This window comes from Borostomias antarcticus (assembly GCF_949987555.1).
Source record: "Borostomias antarcticus genome assembly, chromosome: 5".
Taxonomy (NCBI): domain Eukaryota; kingdom Metazoa; phylum Chordata; class Actinopteri; order Stomiiformes; family Stomiidae; genus Borostomias; species Borostomias antarcticus.
The window spans coordinates 29,222,353-29,247,816 of NC_140238.1; the positions used below are offsets into that span (position 1 = coordinate 29,222,353).

Consider the following 25,464-nt stretch of genomic DNA (forward strand, 5'->3'; position numbering starts at 1 on the left):
AATGTGGCCATCTCATTTCCCACCTCAGCCTTTACCGACCTCACCGGTGCATCGCAGGTAAGCGCAAGTGTCCCTCCCTGCCAAACTCTTATGAAAGGGTGTAACTGAGGACTGCACATGTGCACAATGCACATTTAAAATCTTCTGAACGATGATTTAACTCTGAAAAAGGTCTGTTTGAAGCGGAGAGAGAGCGCAAGGGGCATCTATGAGACTCTGGAGACCATCGTCTCCCTGTTCAATGCGGACGACCTGCCAAGCGTGTGGGACCAGCAGAAGCTGAAGGATTTTCAGAACATCGTTTACCGTCAGACCTTAGACAGCAGCTGTGTGAGTTGACTAGCCTATAAAACGTTATCTGGAAGCAATACGATGAGTGCATTTTCACTGAATGACTGGTGGCCTTGCTTTTGCTAGACATAATTCATGTGTACACTAGCCTTTTCAATTTCAGTATAAGCACAGAGATGGAAACATTTCCTCTTTGAATTAATGTTCATTAACAGATGGCTGTGTTTTTCTCTGGTCAGGTAATGAGAGGCAGTGCGGGTGTGGATTCCTCCGCCAGATCAGAGGTCATGAGAACATACTTTGGAACACTGGAAGGAGTTTTAAAAGACAAGGTATGCCGTGAAGATTTCAAGGAATGCCCATCTTAACGTCATAAAATCGTACATTGATTGCAGCAAATGAGGCAATGTATCATCCCATCTCTCTCTCTCTCTCTCTCTCCCTCTCTCTACAGAACTTCAGTTACTGTGCATGGGAAGTTGTTCGAAAGGAGCTGTTGTGTACTTTACAGTTCATCCTGCAAAACAAGTGCGACGGTATCCACGGGTCCAATAGAACACTATAGACCTATGGATTTAAGAAAGACTATAAACTGGAAAAGCGTGCAGTTATTAGCCTATTTATGTTTAGTTTCTACTTATTTATATTTTCTATGTATTTATGTATTTATTTATTTTAGGTAGGGTATAGCTTAATTTATCTCGCAAGTTAAAGTCATTGATAAACAAAAATGTTACTCAAATAAATATTTTTTTAAAACGTTTGTCCATTGCTCGTTTGTAGACGCCTATATGCAAATTCAGATCAATAGTATCTCGATATATAGCCTATATACTATTTGGAATAGGTATATTGGCTACTTGAAATGTATGCCAAGTATGACTCAATGCTGAAGCACAGATGTGTTCAGGATGCGACCTTCATCAACCCTGAGCAATTTGGAGTAAATCGGATAACGTAGGCTATGTAGGAGTTATGAGGACTTCCTGTTTCACCAGTAGGTGGCACTGTAGGTATGACGCCATACTGACTTACAGATGTATTCAAGATGTGACCTTCATCAAGAATGAGCAATTTGGAGTAAATCCGATAATGTAGGCTATGTAGGAGTTATGAGTAGGGGAGAGCCGGGACGAAAGTAACACTTTTTCGTTTGATCCAATTTACTTCGAAATTAATAGAGGTAGAGATTCCATGTTTTATGACACACAACTTGCACACGTCCTTCACTATTATTGACTGTAATTTCCGTTCTAGGATATATGAGTTTAACATAAATAGGCTGGGAACGTACCGAGTGGAATGTTACTTTCGTCCCTATGGAGCGGGACGAAAGTAACACAACAGTGGGGCGGAAGTAACAGCAAACGAAGGGTCCTCGTATCTCTGTATTTCAGGATTGTAAGTCTCTTTACTATCAATACATATACTATTACACATAACACATATATTATTATACACAATATAATGTTTGTATAGATTAAATAAATGCTATAAATTCGAAATCCATACAGCGCACAGACAGCTGCCCAGCTATGACCTCCTATGCTGCCTGTCTGCAGGTTTCTTGGAAGAATAACCCTCTCCTGGTCTACCTCACCCTAATTCTCGGCATATTCTGTAAATGTAACAAAATAAATGCATTGTAAGTCACTGTCAAATATCACGGAGCGAAATAGCTATTGTTACTTTCGCCCCGCAGGCTACTGTTACTTTCGCCCCTCTCCGCTCTCCCGTCACTTATCCCTGGCTAGTCTCCAAGACTTCATCGCATGAAACTTAAAACCTATGCTATCATTTAGTCACTAGATGTCTTAAGAAAACTACATATGTTTACAAACTTAAACAAGTAAACACAATTCTACAATCGAAAAATACTTAGGGGACCACTCTTTTACTTATGGCGCTTAAAAACGTTATCCTGCTATAACTCCACCAAACAAACTCGGTTGGTGCCGAAATTTTGTATGAAGCTAAGGCACTGGTATATGCATGTACAAACGTAACCACGTCTTCGAGGTTGCCGTAGTTTTAGAGAAAATGCGCGTGTTACTTTCGTCGTCCGTTACTTTCGTCCCGGCTCTCCCCTACTTCCTGTTTCACCAGAAGGTGGCGCTGTAAGTGTGACTCAATACCGACGCATAGATGTGTTCAGAATGCGACCTTCGTGAAGTGTCAGCAATTTGGTGCAAATTTGGATAATGTATGTAGGAGTTTTGAGGACTTCCTGTTTCACCAAAAGGTGGCGCTATAAGTATGACGCAATACTGAGACATAGATGTGTTCAGGACAGAACCTTCATGAAGCGTGAGAAATATCGGACAAATCGGATAATGTATGGAGGACTTCCTGTTTTATGGCGAAATGTCAACATTTGGTGGGGCGCCACGGCAAGGGTGTTTGGTGAAAACTCTTTTTTGATAACTTTTGATCACAAATGTCTTAAGATGAACCTGACCGAATATGAAGTTGATCGGATGAAATCTGTAGGAGGAGTTCGTTAAAGTATGAGGCATGGAAAAAATGGCACATTAAGAGCAAAATGGCTGACTTCCTGTTCGATGTTGGGTATAGCTCCAAGAGACATTTTAGTGTGTCTCGATGAACTACATATGCCCACCGAATTTTGTTTGCCTACATCAAACTGAAAGGTGGGGCTCGCCATTTTAAATTTTCTTCAGCCGTTTTGCCACGCCCACTTCCGTCACCCATGAAATATCAATTTTTTCACTGGGACTGACGTATGTGCAAAGTTTCATGCGTTTTCATCGATGTTTAGGCCGCCAAAAAGGCATTTCTTTGGGGAGAAGAAGAAGAAGGAGAAGGTAGGAGAATAATAATCCTTACAATTTCAATAGGGCCTCGCACCGCCAGTGCTCGGGCCCTAATAAAAACTCCCGGCAGTGTGCCGAAGTGTCTTTAAGCAAGACCCCAAAATGGCTCACATGTGGCACGGAGGCACAGTACCTACTGTCGCCTCACAACAAGAAGGTCTACGCGCCTTTCTGTGCCGAGTTTTCATGTTCTCGCGGTGTTTGCAAGGGTTTCCTCCCAAAGAACCCAATACGAAAAACACACAGAAGAACAGATGCTCTTCAGTTCTGTCTCTGAACACACACACAGGGCTTTCCAATGGGTTGGAGCAGAGTGCCATTGCCAAGGGTCTGACACCACTCACACATGAAAATCACAGCTGTTCCGTGCGTTTGGCTAGGCTGTTCTGGAAGCCACCAGCCCTCACTATCGGGCTGCAGCCCTCTGGCAGAGGCCAGTGTGGAATGCTCTGACGCAAGAGATGAAAACTGAAAGAGAAAATGAAAGTGGAAACGGAAAACTTAGAAGGGGGAACCTATGGTCCGGGCCTGTGTGGGGGTAGCCTATTCGTCATGCCAGGGCACACACTGTGCCTGCATGCGTGGGTTTGAATCCCCTGGCCGGCTGCTGGTGGCCTGTTCTCTGCACCAAAATGTCTTATCGCCTACTTTGTAGGCGAACGGATTCCAATAGACAGACATTGAATAAAAAAATATTTATTTGCATAACATTTTTGTCAAGGACACATTTTAACAAGCAAAATAAATAAAATCTGAATAGAAAATAGTTAATAAATAATAGTTAATAAATATATATAATATATAACAGCCTATTTTGCCAACTAAGACAGAACATGATCAAATTGTAGGACTATCAAATACTAGCACACAAACAGTAATAACTTAATCTAGTTTGTAGCCTTTTTCCTATGTTCTGTTGGACCCGCGGAAATCGTCGGAGTTATTTTGCAGGATGAACAGTAGAGTATTCAGCAGCTCCTTTCGAATCACTTCCCATGCACAGTAACTGGAGTTCTGTGGAGAGAGGGGGTGTTAAATGAATGGCCTACAATCAACGTGAGATTATAAAATTGAGATAGGCTATCAGTAGGCTATTCATTGTAATCTTTACTGCATAGCCTACCTTGTCTTTCAAAACTCCTGTCAGTGTTCCGAAGTATGTTCTCAGGACCTCTGATCTGGCGGAGGAATCCCCATCCGCACTGCCTCTCATTACCTGACCAGTGAAAAACAGCCATCTGTTAATGAACATTAATTCAAAAGGAAATGTTTCCATCTCTGTTCTTATTTAAATATCACAGTAAATATCACAGGAGTTTATAGCCTACATGGATTAAGCCTATGTCCATCAAACATACAAGGTAATCTCAGTCATTCACTGAAATGCACTCAAGTTTCGTATTGCCTCTAGACAATGTTATATAGTCAACTCACACAGCTACTCTCCTCGGTCTGACGGTAAACAATGTTCTGAAAAACATCAAGCTTCTTCTGATCCCACTCTCTTGGCAGGTCGTCCGCCTCGAACAAGGAGTCGATGCCCTTCAGAGTCTCATAGATGGCCCTCGCGCTCTCCCTCTGCTTTAAACAGACCCGCATTAGACTCATATCAACATCAGATCATTGTTCAGAAATGTTTAAATGTGCATTTCTCTTCTGACCTCCTCGTGTAGGTTACGCATCTTTTCTTTTCTTTATCTTGTCATAAGAGGTTAGGGCATTTGAGCGCTTACCTGTGGCGCGCCGGTGGTGAGGTTGGTAAAGGCGGAGGCGGGAAATGAGATGGACACATTATCCTGCAGACACTGCACGGGAAACTTGCCTCCCTGTAGCAGAAGATATATCTTTAGTTTAAGTTAAGAGTGATAATTGGACAGACTAAATGGCGATGAATTCTTACGGCACGTAGCTGCTATAACACGTATAGGCTATATACACTAATCTATAGGCTATTAAGTTATTGCGAAGTTAACTACGCATGACTTGGAGAGTTCGGGATATCTCACCATGTCTTGGAGCAGGTGAAATGTTTCCTTCATCAAGTGTTCTTTAAGTTGACACGTGGGCATGGACCTAACTTGCGCGAGGAAGAGAAGGGCGCCAATCCACACGATGCTCTCGATTGCCATGGTCAGGTGCTGAGTTAATCTAGAAACAGACGAACATTGCCAGCTTCAAGGCTATACAGCATATCGGGATGATTCATTCACTAAATCCCCAAACAGTGGAGCATATTCGCATCTTGACTCACCTGCTTAAAGAAGGTCTTTGGAGCACAATCAGTCCAAAATGTGGTTTGTCTCTGGGTACCATGTTCGCTGTTTAAATAGTAAGGATTTATGGATGTACGCAAAGTGAAAGGGGTCTCGCGTAGGCACGGTTTAAAGTTAGACGAGACAAAACTGAATGAATTTAGGAAATTTTGATCAAACTCAAACCGCAAGGCAGGATTTCCTTTTGTGTATCCCCCTAGCCCCCCTCTCGACGAATTGCAGCGAAACGCTGTGATTAAACTGCTGTGTGTGTATGTATGTGTGTGTGTGTGTGTTTGTATATATATATATATATATATATATATATATATAGGCTATATATATATATATTGACAGCAAAGAGCTCTTCTATGACCTCAGGTTACTATGGTTAGCAAATAAACATTTGTTAAAAAAAAGGCTGTACAGTGCATTATGTACAGCGTGATGGGGATGACGGCGATATTGAGGGACAGGTAGATAATCAACAAAATAAAGTACAAAATGGATATGTATTATTAATGTGTGCATGCAATATATTAGTTTAAGTAACATTGAAGTAATTTGTATTAAAAAAAAAATACATTTATAACAAATAATGTGAGAGATATGGCAATACCCTGAAAAGTGTGGGTTGGGGACAATACCAAAACAGCACATTTTACCACAAAACAAAACATAAAATGTGCTAAAACCATGGGCTAGAGAAACCATAAAAAAGTCTAGGTTTGTTTTTGTCTATACTAACTGATGATATGTGAATTTCTTGTGTAAATTGTGTTTTTATTGAAAATACACCTTGGGGACTGAAATTAGCCCGAATTCTGAGAAACACCCGTATACAATAATGGTTCACTGCGCTCAACGTGGGGCTTCAACCGAGTCACTACCGACTGGGCGCGCGCGCGCGTGTGCCTATAAATACTCTCAAAATAGACATTAAATAAGAGAGCTAAATATGTAGGCCTATGGAATAAGACTTCATCTGTTCATTGGTATGACATTTGTCATCAACATAGTGATAAAGTAGGTGCTTAGCCTACTTGATTAGTCTGTTTGAGTTTCATCTCTTCAATTAACTGGAAGGAAAAGTCATTATAAGAGTATTGCAGATTTATTTAGATTGATTTCAATACAAAATATGTTCATACTAAATACATAATACAATAACATTAAATAGGAAACCGAGCTGCATGACTGGACTGGATTAATTTTGCACCGACAGTAGGCTAAACCCAAACAATGAATCCATAAACGAATGTGTAAATTGAAAACAGAGAGCTCAGAATTCGCCTTATTGTCATGCAGTTTTTCAACGTAGGCTACTAGGAATTTGCTTTCGATCAGTTAAACAACACCTAAGTAAGTAAGTAAGTACAATAAATAAAATTAAATAAATAAATGGAGATGTCAGTCGTCGACTCATGCAGGCTTGAAGGATATCTCGGCATCTCTCCGTTGTCCTATACGTGAAGCAGACCTCCGCTTACTCTGCTCCCAGCCCAGCATCACAGCAGCCCGCTGCGATGTCATCTTGGCCTACTTCCTGGGGGGTGGGGGGGGGACAAACGGAAATCCTGCCTTGCGGTTTGAGTTTGACCAAAATGTCCAAAATTCATTCAGTTTTATCTCGTCTATATTTAGGGGTACATAAGACTCCTTTCACTTTGCGTACATGCACAAATCCTTACTATTTAAACCACGAGCATGGTACCCAGACGCAAACCACATTTTGTGCAACATAGACCTTCTGCAATCAGGTGAGTCAACATGCTCCACTGTTTAGGGATTTAGTAAATGAATCATCCTGAGATGCTGTATAGTCTTGAAGCTCACAATGTTCGTCTGTTTGTAGATCAACTTAGTAGGCTACCTGACCATGGCAATCCAGAGAATCGTGTGGATGGGGGCCCTTCTCTTCCTCGCGCAAGTCAGGTCCATGCCCACGTGCCAACTCCAAGACTACTTGCTGAAGGAAACATTTCACCTGCTCCAAGACATGGTGAGATATCCTGGACTCTCCCAGATAAGCTACTGCAAAATTAATAAGCATAACATGGAATTATATAGGCCTAATAGTACAACGTAGGCATAATGACCCTCGTTTATCAATGGAGCGCAGAAATGATGGCACGACAGCGTCCATGTGTGACCTATCAAACATTCGTATGCCGCCAATCACATCGTACGAATGATCGGGCGTTGATAAATGTGATAAATATCACCCCTGTAGTTTACGGCATGGAGATGCCAAATATGGCCAAGACGAGAAATTTCTCCGACTCGCATCTGATGGCAACTCTTCACTCTCAATGGAAAGATAACGAAAAACATCTAGCATTTCACAATTTAATTTTAAGGGTGTAAATTCACACAATCAGACAGCGTGTGAGCTGACAGGCTTTCTTGTTTGTGTATATCCAAAAACCATTGCACGTTGCTGCCAATTTGAGGATTTATAGTCTAATAATAATAATAACTTGTAAAAAATAAAGTATTATTATTATTATTATTATTAATCCTCAAATGGAAGGTGACAATAAATTACAAAGTAACAAAATACCAAATTAGAGCTAACACCCGTGTGAATGTAAAATATCTATTTCAACCAGTAGGCCTAGGCCTAACTGGTGCTTATCAGGTTAATAGCCTCTAACCTCGCTCGATCACTACTCTCACCTCAGCTGAACGATAGGATGCGCATAGGTCTTCTACAGAGCATGGCTTGACTGTCAAAGCTCTTGTTTAAATAAGTGACTGAAGCCTATACCCATTGCATAGTAATTATGTCACCCATAGTAATTATGTCACCGGCACATTGACTGATTGGTGTAACATAGCCTACATTTTTAATTGCAAACAATTGGAAAATACCAATTTATGTTAGGGATGTATGACACATAGAACATAGGCTACATTACAAGATATCCTATTTTGCCATAGGGTAGGCTACAAGTGATGAATAGGCCTATTTGGCTAGATGCCAGTCAGAATCAGTATCTGAGACTTGCAGTCTCCGCTCACGTCCAAATTGATAATTGCCGAACTTGGCGTCGAAATTACCGTAGCATACGCCCAGTTTTCTGTAGTATGACCTAGGTAGGCTAAAAGAGGGCCAATGTGATAGGCTATTTGAAATAGGTGTGGTGTGTGCTTTAAAAACTCCTCAGTCTGTCCAATCTTACACCAACTTAAACTTAACTTAACTAAACATGATCTTCTGTTCCAGGGGGCTGATAAGTTGCCCGCGCAGTGTCTACAGCTGCAGGATAATGTGGCCATCTCATTTCCCACCTCAGCCTTTACCGACCTCACCGGTGCATCGCAGGTAAGCGCAAGTGTCCCTCCCTGCCAAACTCTTATGCAAGGGTGTAACTGAGGACTGCACATGTGCACAATGCACATTTAAAATCTTCTGAACGATGATTTAACTCTGAAAAAGGTCTGTTTGAAGCGGAGAGAGAGCGCAAGGGGCATCTATGAGACTCTGGAGACCATCGTCTCCCTGTTCAATGCGGACGACCTGCCAAGCGTGTGGGACCAGCAGAAGCTGAAGGATTTTCAGAACATCGTTTACCGTCAGACCTTAGACAGCAGCTGTGTGAGTTGACTAGCCTATAAAACGTTATCTGGAAGCAATACGATGAGTGCATTTTCACTGAATGACTGGTGGCCTTGCTTTTGCTAGACATAATTCATGTGTACACTAGCCTTTTCAATTTCAGTATAAGCACAGAGATGGAAACATTTCCTCTTTGAATTAATGTTCATTAACAGATGGCTGTGTTTTTCTCTGGTCAGGTAATGAGAGGCAGTGCGGGTGTGGATTCCTCCGCCAGATCAGAGGTCATGAGAACATACTTTGGAACACTGGAAGGAGTTTTAAAAGACAAGGTATGCCGTGAAGATTTCAAGGAATGCCCATCTTAACTTCATAAAATCGTACATTGATTGCAGCAAATGAGGCAATGTATCATCCCATCTCTCTCTCTCTCTCTCTCTCCCTCTCTCTACAGAACTTCAGTTACTGTGCATGGGAAGTTGTTCGAAAGGAGCTGTTGTGTACTTTACAGTTCATCCTGCAAAACAAGTGCGACGGTATCCACGGGTCCAATAGAACACTATAGACCTATGGATTTAAGAAAGACTATAAACTGGAAAAGCGTGCAGTTATTAGCCTATTTATGTTTAGTTTCTACTTATTTATATTTTCTATGTATTTATGTATTTATTTATTTTAGGTAGGGTATAGCTTAATTTATCTCGCAAGTTAAAGTCATTGATAAACAAAAATGTTACTCAAATAAATATTTTTTAAAAACGTTTGTCCATTGCTCGTTTGTAGACGCCTATATGCAAATTCAGATCAATAGTATCTCGATATATAGCCTATATACTATTTGGAATAGGTATATTGGCTACTTGAAATGTATGCCAAGTATGACTCAATGCTGAAGCACAGATGTGTTCAGGATGCGACCTTCATCAACCCTGAGCAATTTGGAGTAAATCGGATAACGTAGGCTATGTAGGAGTTATGAGGACTTCCTGTTTCACCAGTAGGTGGCACTGTAGGTATGACGCCATACTGACTTACAGATGTATTCAAGATGTGACCTTCATCAAGAATGAGCAATTTGGAGTAAATCCGATAATGTAGGCTATGTAGGAGTTATGAGTAGGGGAGAGCCGGGACGAAAGTAACACTTTTTCGTTTGATCCAATTTACTTCGAAATTAATAGAGGTAGAGATTCCATGTTTTATGACACACAACTTGCACACGTCCTTCACTATTATTGACTGTAATTTCCGTTCTAGGATATATGAGTTTAACATAAATAGGCTGGGAACGTACCGAGTGGAATGTTACTTTCGTCCCTATGGAGCGGGACGAAAGTAACACAACAGTGGGGCGGAAGTAACAGCAAACGAAGGGTCCTCGTATCTCTGTATTTCAGGATTGTAAGTCTCTTTACTATCAATACATATACTATTACACATAACACATATATTATTATACACAATATAATGTTTGTATAGATTAAATAAATGCTATAAATTCGAAATCCATACAGCGCACAGACAGCTGCCCAGCTATGACCTCCTATGCTGCCTGTCTGCAGGTTTCTTGGAAGAATAACCCTCTCCTGGTCTACCTCACCCTAATTCTCGGCATATTCTGTAAATGTAACAAAATAAATGCATTGTAAGTCACTGTCAAATATCACGGAGCGAAATAGCTATTGTTACTTTCGCCCCGCAGGCTACTGTTACTTTCGCCCCTCTCCGCTCTCCCGTCACTTATCCCTGGCTAGTCTCCAAGACTTCATCGCATGAAACTTAAAACCTATGCTATCATTTAGTCACTAGATGTCTTAAGAAAACTACATATGTTTACAAACTTAAACAAGTAAACACAATTCTACAATCGAAAAATACTTAGGGGACCACTCTTTTACTTATGGCGCTTAAAAACGTTATCCTGCTATAACTCCACCAAACAAACTCGGTTGGTGCCGAAATTTTGTATGAAGCTAAGGCACTGGTATATGCATGTACAAACGTAACCACGTCTTCGAGGTTGCCGTAGTTTTAGAGAAAATGCGCGTGTTACTTTCGTCCTCCGTTACTTTCGTCCCGGCTCTCCCCTACTTCCTGTTTCACCAGAAGGTGGCGCTGTAAGTGTGACTCAATACCGACGCATAGATGTGTTCAGAATGCGACCTTCGTGAAGTGTCAGCAATTTGGTGCAAATTTGGATAATGTATGTAGGAGTTTTGAGGACTTCCTGTTTCACCAAAAGGTGGCGCTATAAGTATGACGCAATACTGAGACATAGATGTGTTCAGGACAGAACCTTCATGAAGCGTGAGAAATATCGGACAAATCGGATAATGTATGGAGGACTTCCTGTTTTATGGCGAAATGTCAACATTTGGTGGGGCGCCACGGCAAGGGTGTTTGGTGAAAACTCTTTTTTGATAACTTTTGATCACAAATGTCTTAAGATGAACCTGACCGAATATGAAGTTGATCGGATGAAATCTGTAGGAGGAGTTCGTTAAAGTATGAGGCATGGAAAAAATGGCACATTAAGAGCAAAATGGCTGACTTCCTGTTCGATGTTGGGTATAGCTCCAAGAGACATTTTAGTGTGTCTCGATGAACTACATATGCCCACCGAATTTTGTTTGCCTACATCAAACTGAAAGGTGGGGCTCGCCATTTTAAATTTTCTTCAGCCGTTTTGCCACGCCCACTTCCGTCACCCATGAAATATCAATTTTTTCACTGGGACTGACGTATGTGCAAAGTTTCATGCGTTTTCATCGATGTTTAGGCCGCCAAAAAGGCATTTCTTTGGGGAGAAGAAGAAGAAGGAGAAGGTAGGAGAATAATAATCCTTACAATTTCAATAGGGCCTCGCACCGCCAGTGCTCGGGCCCTAATAAAAACTCCCGGCAGTGTGCCGAAGTGTCTTTAAGCAAGACCCCAAAATGGCTCACATGTGGCACGGAGGCACAGTACCTACTGTCGCCTCACAACAAGAAGGTCTACGTGCCTTTCTGTGCCGAGTTTTCATGTTCTCGCGGTGTTTGCAAGGGTTTCCTCCCAAAGAACCCAATACGAAAAACACACAGAAGAACAGATGCTCTTCAGTTCTGTCTCTGAACACACACACAGGGCTTTCCAATGGGTTGGAGCAGAGTGCCATTGCCAAGGGTCTGACACCACTCACACATGAAAATCACAGCTGTTCCGTGCGTTTGGCTAGGCTGTTCTGGAAGCCACCAGCCCTCACTATCGGGCTGCAGCCCTCTGGCAGAGGCCAGTGTGGAATGCTCTGACGCAAGAGATGAAAACTGAAAGAGAAAATGAAAGTGGAAACGGAAAACTTAGAAGGGGGAACCTATGGTCCGGGCCTGTGTGGGGGTAGCCTATTCGTCATGCCAGGGCACACACTGTGCCTGCATGCGTGGGTTTGAATCCCCTGGCCGGCTGCTGGTGGCCTGTTCTCTGCACCAAAATGTCTTATCGCCTACTTTGTAGGCGAACGGATTCCAATAGACAGACATTGAATAAAAAAATATTTATTTGCATAACATTTTTGTCAAGGACACATTTTAACAAGCAAAATAAATAAAATCTGAATAGAAAATAGTTAATAAATAATAGTTAATAAATATATATAATATATAACAGCCTATTTTGCCAACTAAGACAGAACATGATCAAATTGTAGGACTATCAAATACTAGCACACAAACAGTAATAACTTAATCTAGTTTGTAGCCTTTTTCCTATGTTCTGTTGGACCCGCGGAAATCGTCGGAGTTATTTTGCAGGATGAACAGTAGAGTATTCAGCAGCTCCTTTCGAATCACTTCCCATGCACAGTAACTGGAGTTCTGTGGAGAGAGGGGGTGTTAAATGAATGGCCTACAATCAACGTGAGATTATAAAATTGAGATAGGCTATCAGTATTCATTGTAATCTTCACTGCATAGCCTACCTTGTCTTTCAAAACTCCTGTCAGTGTTCCGAAGTATGTTCTCAGGACCTCTGATCTGGCGGAGGAATCCCCATCCGCACTGCCTCTCATTACCTGACCAGTGAAAAACAGCCATCTGTTAATGAACATTAATTCAAAAGGAAATGTTTCCATCTCTGTTCTTATTTAAATATCACAGTAAATATCACAGGAGTTTATAGCCTACATGGATTAAGCCTATGTCCATCAAACATACAAGGTAATCTCAGTCATTCACTGAAATGCACTCAAGTTTCGTATTGCCTCTAGACAATGTTATATAGTCAACTCACACAGCTACTCTCCTCGGTCTGACGGTAAACAATGTTCTGAAAAACATCAAGCTTCTTCTGATCCCACTCGCTTGGCAGGTCGTCCGCCTCGAACAAGGAGTCGATGCCCTTCAGAGTCTCATAGATGGCCCTCGCGCTCTCCCTCTGCTTTAAACAGACCCGCATTAGACTCATATCAACATCAGATCATTGTTCAGAAATGTTTAAATGTGCATTTCTCTTCTGACCTCCTCGTGTAGGTTACGCATCTTTTCTTTTCTTTATCTTGTCATAAGAGGTTAGGGCATTTGAGCGCTTACCTGTGGCGCGCCGGTGGTGAGGTTGGTAAAGGCGGAGGCGGGAAATGAGATGGACACATTATCCTGCAGACACTGCACGGGAAACTTGCCTCCCTGTAGCAGAAGATATATCTTTAGTTTAAGTTAAGAGTGATAATTGGACAGACTAAATGGCGATGAATTCTTACGGCACGTAGCTGCTATAACACGTATAGGCTATATACACTAATCTATAGGCTATTAAGTTATTGCGAAGTTAACTACGCATGACTTGGAGAGTTCGGGATATCTCACCATGTCTTGGAGCAGGTGAAATGTTTCCTTCATCAAGTGTTCTTTAAGTTGACACGTGGGCATGGACCTAACTTGCGCGAGGAAGAGAAGGGCGCCAATCCACACGATGCTCTCGATTGCCATGGTCAGGTGCTGAGTTAATCTAGAAACAGACGAACATTGCCAGCTTCAAGGCTATACAGCATATCGGGATGATTCATTCACTAAATCCCCAAACAGTGGAGCATATTCGCATCTTGACTCACCTGCTTAAAGAAGGTCTTTGGAGCACAATCAGTCCAAAATGTGGTTTGTCTCTGGGTACCATGTTCGCTGTTTAAATAGTAAGGATTTATGGATGTACGCAAAGTGAAAGGGGTCTCGCGTAGGCACGGTTTAAAGTTAGACGAGACAAAACTGAATGAATTTAGGAAATTTTGATCAAACTCAAACCGCAAGGCAGGATTTCCTTTTGTGTATCCCCCTAGCCCCCCTCTCGACGAATTGCAGCGAAACGCTGTGATTAAACTGCTGTGTGTGTATGTATGTGTGTGTGTGTGTTTGTATATATATATATATATTGACAGCAAAGAGCTCTTCTATGACCTCAGGTTACTATGGTTAGCAAATAAACATTTGTTAAAAAAAAGGCTGTACAGTGCATTATGTACAGCGTGATGGGGATGACGGCGATATTGAGGGACAGGTAGATAATCAACAAAATAAAGTACAAAATGGATATGTATTATTAATGTGTGCATGCAATATATTAGTTTAAGTAACATTGAAGTAATTTGTATAAAAAAAAATATAGCCTACATTTATAACAAATAATGTGAGAGATATGGCAATACCCTGAAAAGTGTGGGTTGGGGACAATACCAAAACAGCACATTTTACCACAAAACAAAACATAAAATGTGCTAAAACCATGGGCTAGAGAAACCATAAAAAAGTCTAGGTTTGTTTTTGTCTATACTAACTGATGATATGTGAATTTCTTGTGTAAATTGTGTTTTTATTGAAAATACACCTTGGGGACTGAAATTAGCCCGAATTCTGAGAAACACCCGTATACAATAATGGTTCACTGCGCTCAACGTGGGGCTTCAACCGAGTCACTACCGACTGGGCGCGCGCGCGCGTGTGCCTATAAATACTCTCAAAATAGACATTAAATAAGAGAGCTAAATATGTAGGCCTATGGAATAAGACTTCATCTGTTCATTGGTATGACATTTGTCATCAACATAGTGATAAAGTAGGTGCTTAGCCTACTTGATTAGTCTGTTTGAGTTTCATCTCTTCAATTAACTGGAAGGAAAAGTCATTATAAGAGTATTGCAGATTTATTTAGATTGATTTCAATACAAAATATGTTCATACTAAATACATAATACAATAACATTAAATAGGAAACCGAGCTGCATGACTGGACTGGATTAATTTTGCACCGACAGTAGGCTAAACCCAAACAATGAATCCATAAACGAATGTGTAAATTGAAAACAGAGAGCTCAGAATTCGCCTTATTGTCATGCAGTTTTTCAACGTAGGCTACTAGGAATTTGCTTTCGATCAGTTAAACAACACCTAAGTAAGTAAGTAAGTACAATAAATAAAATTAAATAAATAAATGGAGATGTCAGTCGTCGACTCATGCAGGCTTGAAGGATATCTCGGCATCTCTCCGTTGTCCTATACGTGAAGCAGACCTCCGCTTACTCTGCTCCCAGCCCAGCATCACAGCAGCCCGCTGCGATGTCATCTTGGCCTACTTCCTGGGGGGGGACAAACGGAAATCCTGCCTTGCGGTTTGAGTTTGACCAAAATGTCCAAAATTCATTCAGTTTTATCTCGTCTATATTTAGGGGTACATAAGACTCCTTTCACTTTGCGTACATGCACAAATCCTTACTATTTAAACCACGAGCATGGTACCCAGACGCAAACCACATTTTGTGCAACATAGACCTTCTGCAATCAGGTGAGTCAACATGCTCCACTGTTTAGGGATTTAGTAAATGAATCATCCTGAGATGCTGTATAGTCTTGAAGCTCACAATGTTCGTCTGTTTGTAGATCAACTTAGTAGGCTACCTGACCATGGCAATCCAGAGAATCGTGTGGATGGGGGCCCTTCTCTTCCTCGCGCAAGTCAGGTCCATGCCCACGTGCCAACTCCAAGACTACTTGCTGAAGGAAACATTTCACCTGCTCCAAGACATGGTGAGATATCCTGGACTCTCCCAGATAAGCTACTGCAAAATTAATAAGCATAACATGGAATTATATAGGCCTAATAGTACAACGTAGGCATAATGACCCTCGTTTATCAATGGAGCGCAGAAATGATGGCACGACAGCGTCCATGTGTGACCTATCAAACATTCGTATGCCGCCAATCACATCGTACGAATGATCGGGCGTTGATAAATGTGATAAATATCACCCCTGTAGTTTACGGCATGGAGATGCCAAATATGGCCAAGACGAGAAATTTCTCCGACTCGCATCTGATGGCAACTCTTCACTCTCAATGGAAAGATAACGAAAAACATCTAGCATTTCACAATTTAATTTTAAGGGTGTAAATTCACACAATCAGACAGCGTGTGAGCTGACAGGCTTTCTTGTTTGTGTATATCCAAAAACCATTGCACGTTGCTGCCAATTTGAGGATTTATAGTCTAATAATAATAATAACTTGTAAAAAATAAAGTATTATTATTATTATTATTATTAATCCTCAAATGGAAGGTGACAATAAATTACAAAGTAACAAAATACCAAATTAGAGCTAACACCCGTGTGAATGTAAAATATCTATTTCAACCAGTAGGCCTAGGCCTAACTGGTGCTTATCAGGTTAATAGCCTCTAACCTCGCTCGATCACTACTCTCACCTCAGCTGAACGATAGGATGCGCATAGGTCTTCTACAGAGCATGGCTTGACTGTCAAAGCTCTTGTTTAAATAAGTGACTGAAGCCTATACCCATTGCATAGTAATTATGTCACCCATAGTAATTATGTCACCGGCACATTGACTGATTGGTGTAACATAGCCTACATTTTTAATTGCAAACAATTGGAAAATACCAATTTATGTTAGGGATGTATGACACATAGAACATAGGCTACATTACAAGATATCCTATTTTGCCATAGGGTAGGCTACAAGTGATGAATAGGCCTATTTGGCTAGATGCCAGTCAGAATCAGTATCTGAGACTTGCAGTCTCCGCTCACGTCCAAATTGATAATTGCCGAACTTGGCGTCGAAATTACCGTAGCATACGCCCAGTTTTCTGTAGTATGACCTAGGTAGGCTAAAAGAGGGCCAATGTGATAGGCTATTTGAAATAGGTGTGGTGTGTGCTTTAAAAACTCCTCAGTCTGTCCAATCTTACACCAACTTAAACTTAACTTAACTAAACATGATCTTCTGTTCCAGGGGGCTGATAAGTTGCCCGCGCAGTGTCTACAGCTGCAGGATAATGTGGCCATCTCATTTCCCACCTCAGCCTTTACCGACCTCACCGGTGCATCGCAGGTAAGCGCAAGTGTCCCTCCCTGCCAAACTCTTATGAAAGGGTGTAACTGAGGACTGCACATGTGCACAATGCACATTTAAAATCTTCTGAACGATGATTTAACTCTGAAAAAGGTCTGTTTGAAGCGGAGAGAGAGCGCAAGGGGCATCTATGAGACTCTGGAGACCATCGTCTCCCTGTTCAATGCGGACGACCTGCCAAGCGTGTGGGACCAGCAGAAGCTGAAGGATTTTCAGAACATCGTTTACCGTCAGACCTTAGACAGCAGCTGTGTGAGTTGACTAGCCTATAAAACGTTATCTGGAAGCAATACGATGAGTGCATTTTCACTGAATGACTGGTGGCCTTGCTTTTGCTAGACATAATTCATGTGTACACTAGCCTTTTCAATTTCAGTATAAGCACAGAGATGGAAACATTTCCTCTTTGAATTAATGTTCATTAACAGATGGCTGTGTTTTTCTCTGGTCAGGTAATGAGAGGCAGTGCGGGTGTGGATTCCTCCGCCAGATCAGAGGTCATGAGAACATACTTTGGAACACTGGAAGGAGTTTTAAAAGACAAGGTATGCCGTGAAGATTTCAAGGAATGCCCATCTTAACTTCATAAAATCGTACATTGATTGCAGCAAATGAGGCAATGTATCATCCCATCTCTCTCTCTCTCTCTCTCTCCCTCTCTCTACAGAACTTCAGTTACTGTGCATGGGAAGTTGTTCGAAAGGAGCTGTTGTGTACTTTACAGTTCATCCTGCAAAACAAGTGCGACGGTATCCACGGGTCCAATAGAACACTATAGACCTATGGATTTAAGAAAGACTATAAACTGGAAAAGCGTGCAGTTATTAGCCTATTTATGTTTAGTTTCTACTTATTTATATTTTCTATGTATTTATGTATTTATTTATTTTAGGTAGGGTATAGCTTAATTTATCTCGCAAGTTAAAGTCATTGATAAACAAAAATGTTACTCAAATAAATATTTTTTAAAAACGTTTGTCCATTGCTCGTTTGTAGACGCCTATATGCAAATTCAGATCAATAGTATCTCGATATATAGCCTATATACTATTTGGAATAGGTATATTGGCTACTTGAAATGTATGCCAAGTATGACTCAATGCTGAAGCACAGATGTGTTCAGGATGCGACCTTCATCAACCCTGAGCAATTTGGAGTAAATCGGATAACGTAGGCTATGTAGGAGTTATGAGGACTTCCTGTTTCACCAGTAGGTGGCACTGTAGGTATGACGCCATACTGACTTACAGATGTATTCAAGATGTGACCTTCATCAAGAATGAGCAATTTGGAGTAAATCGGATAACGTAGGTTATGTAGGAGTTATGAGTATCCTACTTCCTGTTTCACCAGAAGGTGGCGCTGTAAGTGTGGCTGTGTTCGGAATCGCTCCCTCGTTCCCTCACTCCCTATTCCCTATATAGGGTTCACTATGTAGTGAACTACCTAGGGAATGGTTTAAGGAGTATTCGGACACTAAACCGAACGTCACAAAAATGCGTCGGTCATTCGTGTGATGCAGGCGGATGCGCCCTCGTGTAAACAAACAAGTCTAACAGGGAGCATTCACGCTGCAGGTTGAGATGTACTCACTCAGGTAGTATCGGATTTGCTTTTGTGTGTTCATTTTGAATGTTAAATCACAAATAAAGTGTTGAAATTTAAATTCTAATCATGTGCATGTGTGGTTTTTCTACTTTGGTCCTGTCTGTTGATTGCAAGATGTAACGTTGGCTATAGCCGCGCTACCTAGCTAGCTATGAAGCGCACGATCAAGTAACATGTTTACAAACATTACATGTTTACGATTTAGCTCCGCAAGCTAGAGTTCCTTAAGTTTATACACGAAAGTTGCCGCCGCCATCCTCCGTTCACAGCCCTCTTCGCGAGACAACTCAACTGCATTGCATTGTGGTATACCGGACAAAATGTAGGGTACATGCACTGTACCCTGGAAATCAAGGTGACTTGTGGGTAATAAATAGTGGACTATATAGGGAACGAAAATTCCGTGGAGAATTCGGACACTACGAACAAAATGGCTGACGCCCTATATAGTGCACTATATAGGCTAGTGAATAGGTAGCGATTCCGAACACAGCCTGTGTTCAATACCGACGCATAGATGTGTTCAGAATGCGACCTTCGTGAAGTGTCAGCAATTTGGTGCAAATTGGATAATGTATGTAGGAGTTTTGAGGACTTCCTGTTTCACCAATAGGTGGCGCTATAAGTATGACGCAATACTGAGACATAGATGTGTTCAGGACAGAACCTTCATGAAGCGTGAGAAATATCGGACAAATCGGATAATGTATGGAGGACTTCCTGTTTTATGGCGAAATGTCAACATTTGGTGGGGCGCCACGGCAAGGGTGTTTTGTGAAAACTCTTTTTTGATAACTTTTGATCACAAATGTCTTAAGATGAACCTGACCGAATATGAAGTTGATCGGATTAAATCTGTAGGAGGAGTTCGTTAAAGTACGAGGCATGGAAAAAATGGCACATTAAGAGCAAAATGGCTGACTTCCTGTTTAATGTTGGGTATAGCTCCAAGAGACATTTTAGTGTGTCTCGATGAACTACATATGCCCACCGAATTTTGTTTGCCTACATTAAATTGAAAGGTGGGGCTCGCCATTTTAAATTTTCCAGGGGGCGCTCTTCATCCGTTTTGCCACGCCCACTTCCGTCACCCATGAAATATTAAATTTTTCACTGGGACTGACGTATGTGCAAAGTTTCATGCGTTTTCATCGATGTTTATGCCACCAAAAAGGCATTTCTTTGGGGAGAAGAAGAAGAAGGTAGGAGAAGGTAGGAGAATAATAATCCTTACAATTTCAATAGGGCCTCGCACCGCCAGTGCTCGGGCCCTAATAAAAACTCCCGGCAGTGTGCCGAAGTGTCTTTAAGCAAGACCCCAAAATGGCTCACATGTGGCACGGAGGCACAGTACCTACTGTCGAAAACTGAAAGAGAAAATGAAAGTGGAAACGGAAAACTTAGAAGGGGGAACCTATGGTCCGGGCCTGTGTGGGGATAGCCTATTCGTCATGCCAGGGCACACACTGTGCCTGCATGCGTGGGTTTGAATCCCCTGGCCGGCTGCTGGTGGCCTGTTCTCTGCACCAAAATGTCTTATCGCCTACTTTGTAGGCGAACGGATTCCAGTAGACAGACATGGAATAAAAAAATATTTATTTGCATAACATTTTTGTCAAGGACACATTTAACAAGCAAAATAAATAAAATCTGAATAGAAAATAGTTAATAAATAGGCTAATAGTTAATAAATAGATATAATATATAACAGCCTATTTTACCAACTAAGACAGGACATGATCAAATTGTAGGACTATCAAATACTAGCACACAAACAGTAATAACTTAATCTAGTTTGTAGCCTTTTTCCTATGTTCTGTTGGACCCGCGGAAATCGTCGGAGTTATTTTGCAGGATGAACAGTAGAGTATTCAGCAGCTCCTTTCGAATCACTTCCCATGCACAGTAACTGGAGTTCTGTGGAGAGAGGGGGTGTTAAATGAATGGCCTACAATCAACGTGAGATTATAAAATTGAGATAGGCTATCAGTATTCATTGTAATCTTCACTGCATAGCCTACCTTGTCTTTCAAAACTCCTGTCAGTGTTCCGAAGTATGTTCTCAGGACCTCTGATCTGGCGGAGGAATCCCCATCCGCACTGCCTCTCATTACCTGACCAGAGAAAAACAGCCATCTGTTAATGAACATTAATTCAAAAGGAAATGTTTCCATCTCTGTTCTTATTTAAATATCACAGTAAATATCACAGGAGTTTATAGCCTACATGGATTAAGCCCATGTCCATCAAACATACAAGGTAATCTCAGTCATTCACTGAAATGCACTCAAGTTTCGTATTGCCTCTAGACAATGTTATATAGTCAACTCACACAGCTACTCTCCTCGGTCTGACGGTAAACAATGTTCTGAAATTCATCCAGCTTCTTCTGATCCCACTCGCTTGGCATGTCGTCCGCCTCGAACAAGGAGTCGATGCCCTTCAGAGTCTCATAGATGGCCCTCGCGCTCTCCCTCTGCTTTAAACAGACCCGCATTAGACTCATATCAACATCAGATCATTGTTCAGAAATGTTTAAATGTGCATTTCTCTTCTGACCTCCTCGTGTAGGTTACGCATCTTTTCTTTTCTTTATCTTGTCATAAGAGGTTAGGGCATTTGAGCGCTTACCTGTGGCGCGCCGGTGGTGAGGTTGGTAAAGGCGGAGGCGGGAAATGAGATGGACACATTATCCTGCAGACACTGCACGGGAAACTTGCCTCCCTGTAGCAGAAGATATATATTTAGTTTAAGTTAAGAGTGATAATTGGACAGACTAAATGGCGATGAATTCTTACGGCACGTAGCTGCTATAACACGTATAGGCTATATACACTAATTTATAGGCTATTAAGTTATTGCGAAGTTAACTACGCATGACTTGGAGAGTTCGGGATATCTCACCATGTCTTGGAGCAGGTGAAATGTTTCCTTCATCAAGTGTTCTTTAAGTTGACACGTGGGCATGGACCTAACTTGCGCGAGGAAGAGAAGGGCGCCAATCCACACGATGCTCTCGATTGCCATGGTCAGGTGCTGAGTTAATCTAGAAACAGACGAACATTGCCAGCTTCAAGGCTATACAGCATATCGGGATGATTCATTCACTAAATCCCCAAACAGTGGAGCATATTCGCATCTTGACTCACCTGCTTAAAGAAGGTCTTTGGAGCACAATCAGTCCAAAATGTGGTTTGTCTCTGGGTACCATGTTCGCTGTTTAAATAGTAAGGATTTATGGATGTACGCAAAGTGAAAGGGGTCTCGCGTAGGCACGGTTTAAAGTTAGACGAGACAAAACTGAATGAATTTAGGAAATTTTGATCAAACTCAAACCGCAAGGCAGGATTTCCTTTTGTGTATCCCCCTAGCCCCCCTCTCGACGAATTGCAGCGAACCGCTGCGATGAAACTGCTGTGTGTGTATGTATGTGTGTGTGTGTGTATAGGCCTATATATATGTATATATATATATATATATATATATATATATATATATATATATATATATATTGACAGCAAAGAGCTCCTCTATGACCTCAGGTTACCATGGTTAGCAAATAAACATTTGTTCAAAAAAAGGCTGTACAGTGCATTATGTACAGCGTGATGGTGATGACGGCGATATTGAGGGACAGGTAGATAATCAACAAAATAAAGTACAAAATGGATATGTAGCCTATTATTAATGTGTGCATGCAATATATTAGTTTAAGTAACATTGAAGTAATTTATATTAAAAAATATATACATTTAGGCTATAACAAATAATGTGAGAGATATGGCAATACCCTGAAAAGTGTGGGTTGGGGACAATACCAAAACAGCACATTTTACCACAAAACAAAACATAAAATGTGCTAAAACCATGGGCTAGAGAAACCATAAAAAAGTCTAGGTTTGTTTTTGTGTATACTAACTAATGATATGTGAATTTCTTGTGTAAATTGTGTTTTTATTGAAAATACACCCTGGGGACTGAAATTAGCCCGAATTCTGAGAAACACCCGTATACAATAATGGTTCACTGCGCTCAACGTGGGGCTTCAACCGAGTCACTACCGACTGGGCGCGCGCGCGCGTGTGCCTATAAATACTCTCAAAATAGACATTAAATAAGAGAGCTAAATATGTATGGAATAAGACTTCATCTGTTCATTGGTATGAAATTTGTCATCAACATAGTGATAAAGTAGGTGCTTAGCCTACTTGATTAGTCTGTTTCAGTTTCATCTCTTCAATTAACTGTAAGGAAAAGTCATTATAAGAGTATTGCAGATTTATTTAGATTGATTTCAATACAAAATATGTTCATACTAAATACATAATACAATAACATTAAATAGGAAACCGAGCTGCATGACTGGACTGGATTAATTTTGCACCGACAGTAGGCTAAACCCAACCAATGAATCCATAAAAGAAGGAACGAATGTGTAAATTGAAAACAGAGAGCTCAGAATTCGCCTTATTGTCATGCAGTTTTTCAACGTAGGCTACTAGGAATTTGCTTTCGATCAGTTAAACAACACCTAAGTAAGTAAGTAAGTACAATAAATAAAATTAAATAAATAAATGGAGATGTCAGTCGTCGACTCATGCAGGCTTGAAGGATATCTCGGCATCTCTCCGTTGTCCTATACGTGAAGCAGACCTCCGCTTACTCTGCTCCCAGCCCAGCATCACAGCAGCCCGCTGCGATGTCATCTTGGCCTACTTCCTGGGGGGGGCAAACGGAAATCCTGCCTTGCGGTTTGAGTTTGACCAAAATTTCCAAAATTCATTCAGTTTTATCTCGTCTATACTTAGGGGTACATAAGACTCCTTTCACTTTGCGTACATGCACAAATCCTTACTATTTAAACCACGAGCATGGTACCCAGACGCAAACCACATTTTGTGCAACATAGACCTTCTGCAATCAGGTGAGTCAACATGCTCCACTGTTTAGGGATTTAGTAAATGAATCATCCTGAGATGCTGTATAGTCTTGAAGCTCACAATGTTCGTCTGTTTGTAGATCAACTTAGTAGGCTACCTGACCATGGCAATCCAGAGAATCGTGTGGATGGGGGCCCTTCTCTTCCTCGCGCAAGTCAGGTCCATGCCCACGTGCCAATTCCAAGAATACTTGCTGAAGGAAACATTTCACCTGCTCCAAGACATGGTGAGATATCCTGGACTCTCCCAGATAAGCTACTGCAAAATTAATAAGCATAACATGGAATTATATAGGCCTAATAGTACAACGTAGGCATAATGACCCTCGTTTATCAATGGAGCGCAGAAATGATGGCACGACAGCGTCCATGTGTGACCTATCAAACATTCGTATGCCGCCCATCACATCGTACGAATGATAGGGCGTTGATAAATGTGATAAATATCACCCCTGTAGTTTACGGCATGGAGATGCCAAATATGGCCAAGACGAGAAATTTCTCCGACTCGCATCTGATGGCAACTCTTCACTCTCAATGGAAAGATAACGAAAAACATCTAGCATTTCACAATTTAATTTTAAGGGTGTAAATTCACACAATCAGACAGCGTGTGAGCTGACAGCTTTCTTGTTTGTGTATATCCAAAAACCATTGCACGTTGCTGCCAATTTGAGGATTTATAGTCTAATAATAATAATAATCACTTGTAAAAAAAATAAATTATTATTATTATTATTATTATTAATCCTCAAATGGAAGGTGACAATAAATTACAAAGTAACAAAATACCAAATTAGAGCTAACACCCGTGTGAATGTAAAATATCGATTTCAACCAGTAGGCCTAGGCCTATAGAAACTGGTGCTTATCAGGTTAATAGCCTCTAACCTCGCTCGATCACTACTCTCACCTCCGCTGAACGATAGGATGCGCATAGGTCTTCTACAGAGCATGGCTTGACTGTCAAAGCTCTTATTTAAATAAGTGACTGAAGCCTATACCCATTGCATAGTAATTATGTCACCCATAGTAATTATGTCACCGGCACATTGACTGATTGGTGTAACATACATTTTTAATTGCAAACAATTGGAAAATACCAATTTATGTTAGGGATGTATGACACATAGAACATAGGCTACATTACAAGATATCCTATTTTGTCATAGGGTAGGCTACAAGTGATGAATAGGCCTATTTGGCTAGATGCCAGTCAGAATCAGTATCTGAGACTTGCAGTCTCCGCTCACGTCCAAATTGATAATTGCCGAACTTGGCGAAATTACCGTAGCATACGCCCAGTTTTCTGTAGTATGACCTAGGTAGGCTAAAAGAGGGCCAATGTGATAGGCTATTTGAAATAGGTGTGGTGTGTGCTTTAAAAACTCCTCAGTCTGTCCAATCTTACACCAACTTAAACTTAACTTAACTAAACATGATCTTCTGTTCCAGGGGGCTGATAAGTTGCCCGCGCAGTGTCTACAGCTGCAGGATAATGTGGCCATCTCATTTCCCACCTCAGCCTTTACCGACCTCACCGGTGCGTCGCAGGTAAGCGCAAGTATCCCTCCCTGCCAAACTCTTA

General features: G+C 41.2%; 1 protein-coding gene across 1 annotated transcript; it reads right to left on the reverse strand.

Moving 5' to 3' along the window:
* Positions 1-20,746: 20,746 nt before the first annotated feature.
* On the reverse strand, positions 20,747-22,148 carry LOC311309750 (interferon alpha-2-like; the record flags this gene model as incomplete). The annotated part of the gene is made up of 6 exons (XM_084439073.1): positions 20,747-20,854; positions 20,959-21,051; positions 21,270-21,413; positions 21,569-21,661; positions 21,842-21,983; positions 22,087-22,148. 6 exons carry the CDS (start codon positions 22,146-22,148, stop codon positions 20,747-20,749), a joined length of 642 nt encoding a protein of 213 aa, XP_084295199.1.
* Positions 22,149-25,464: the final 3,316 nt, after the last annotated feature.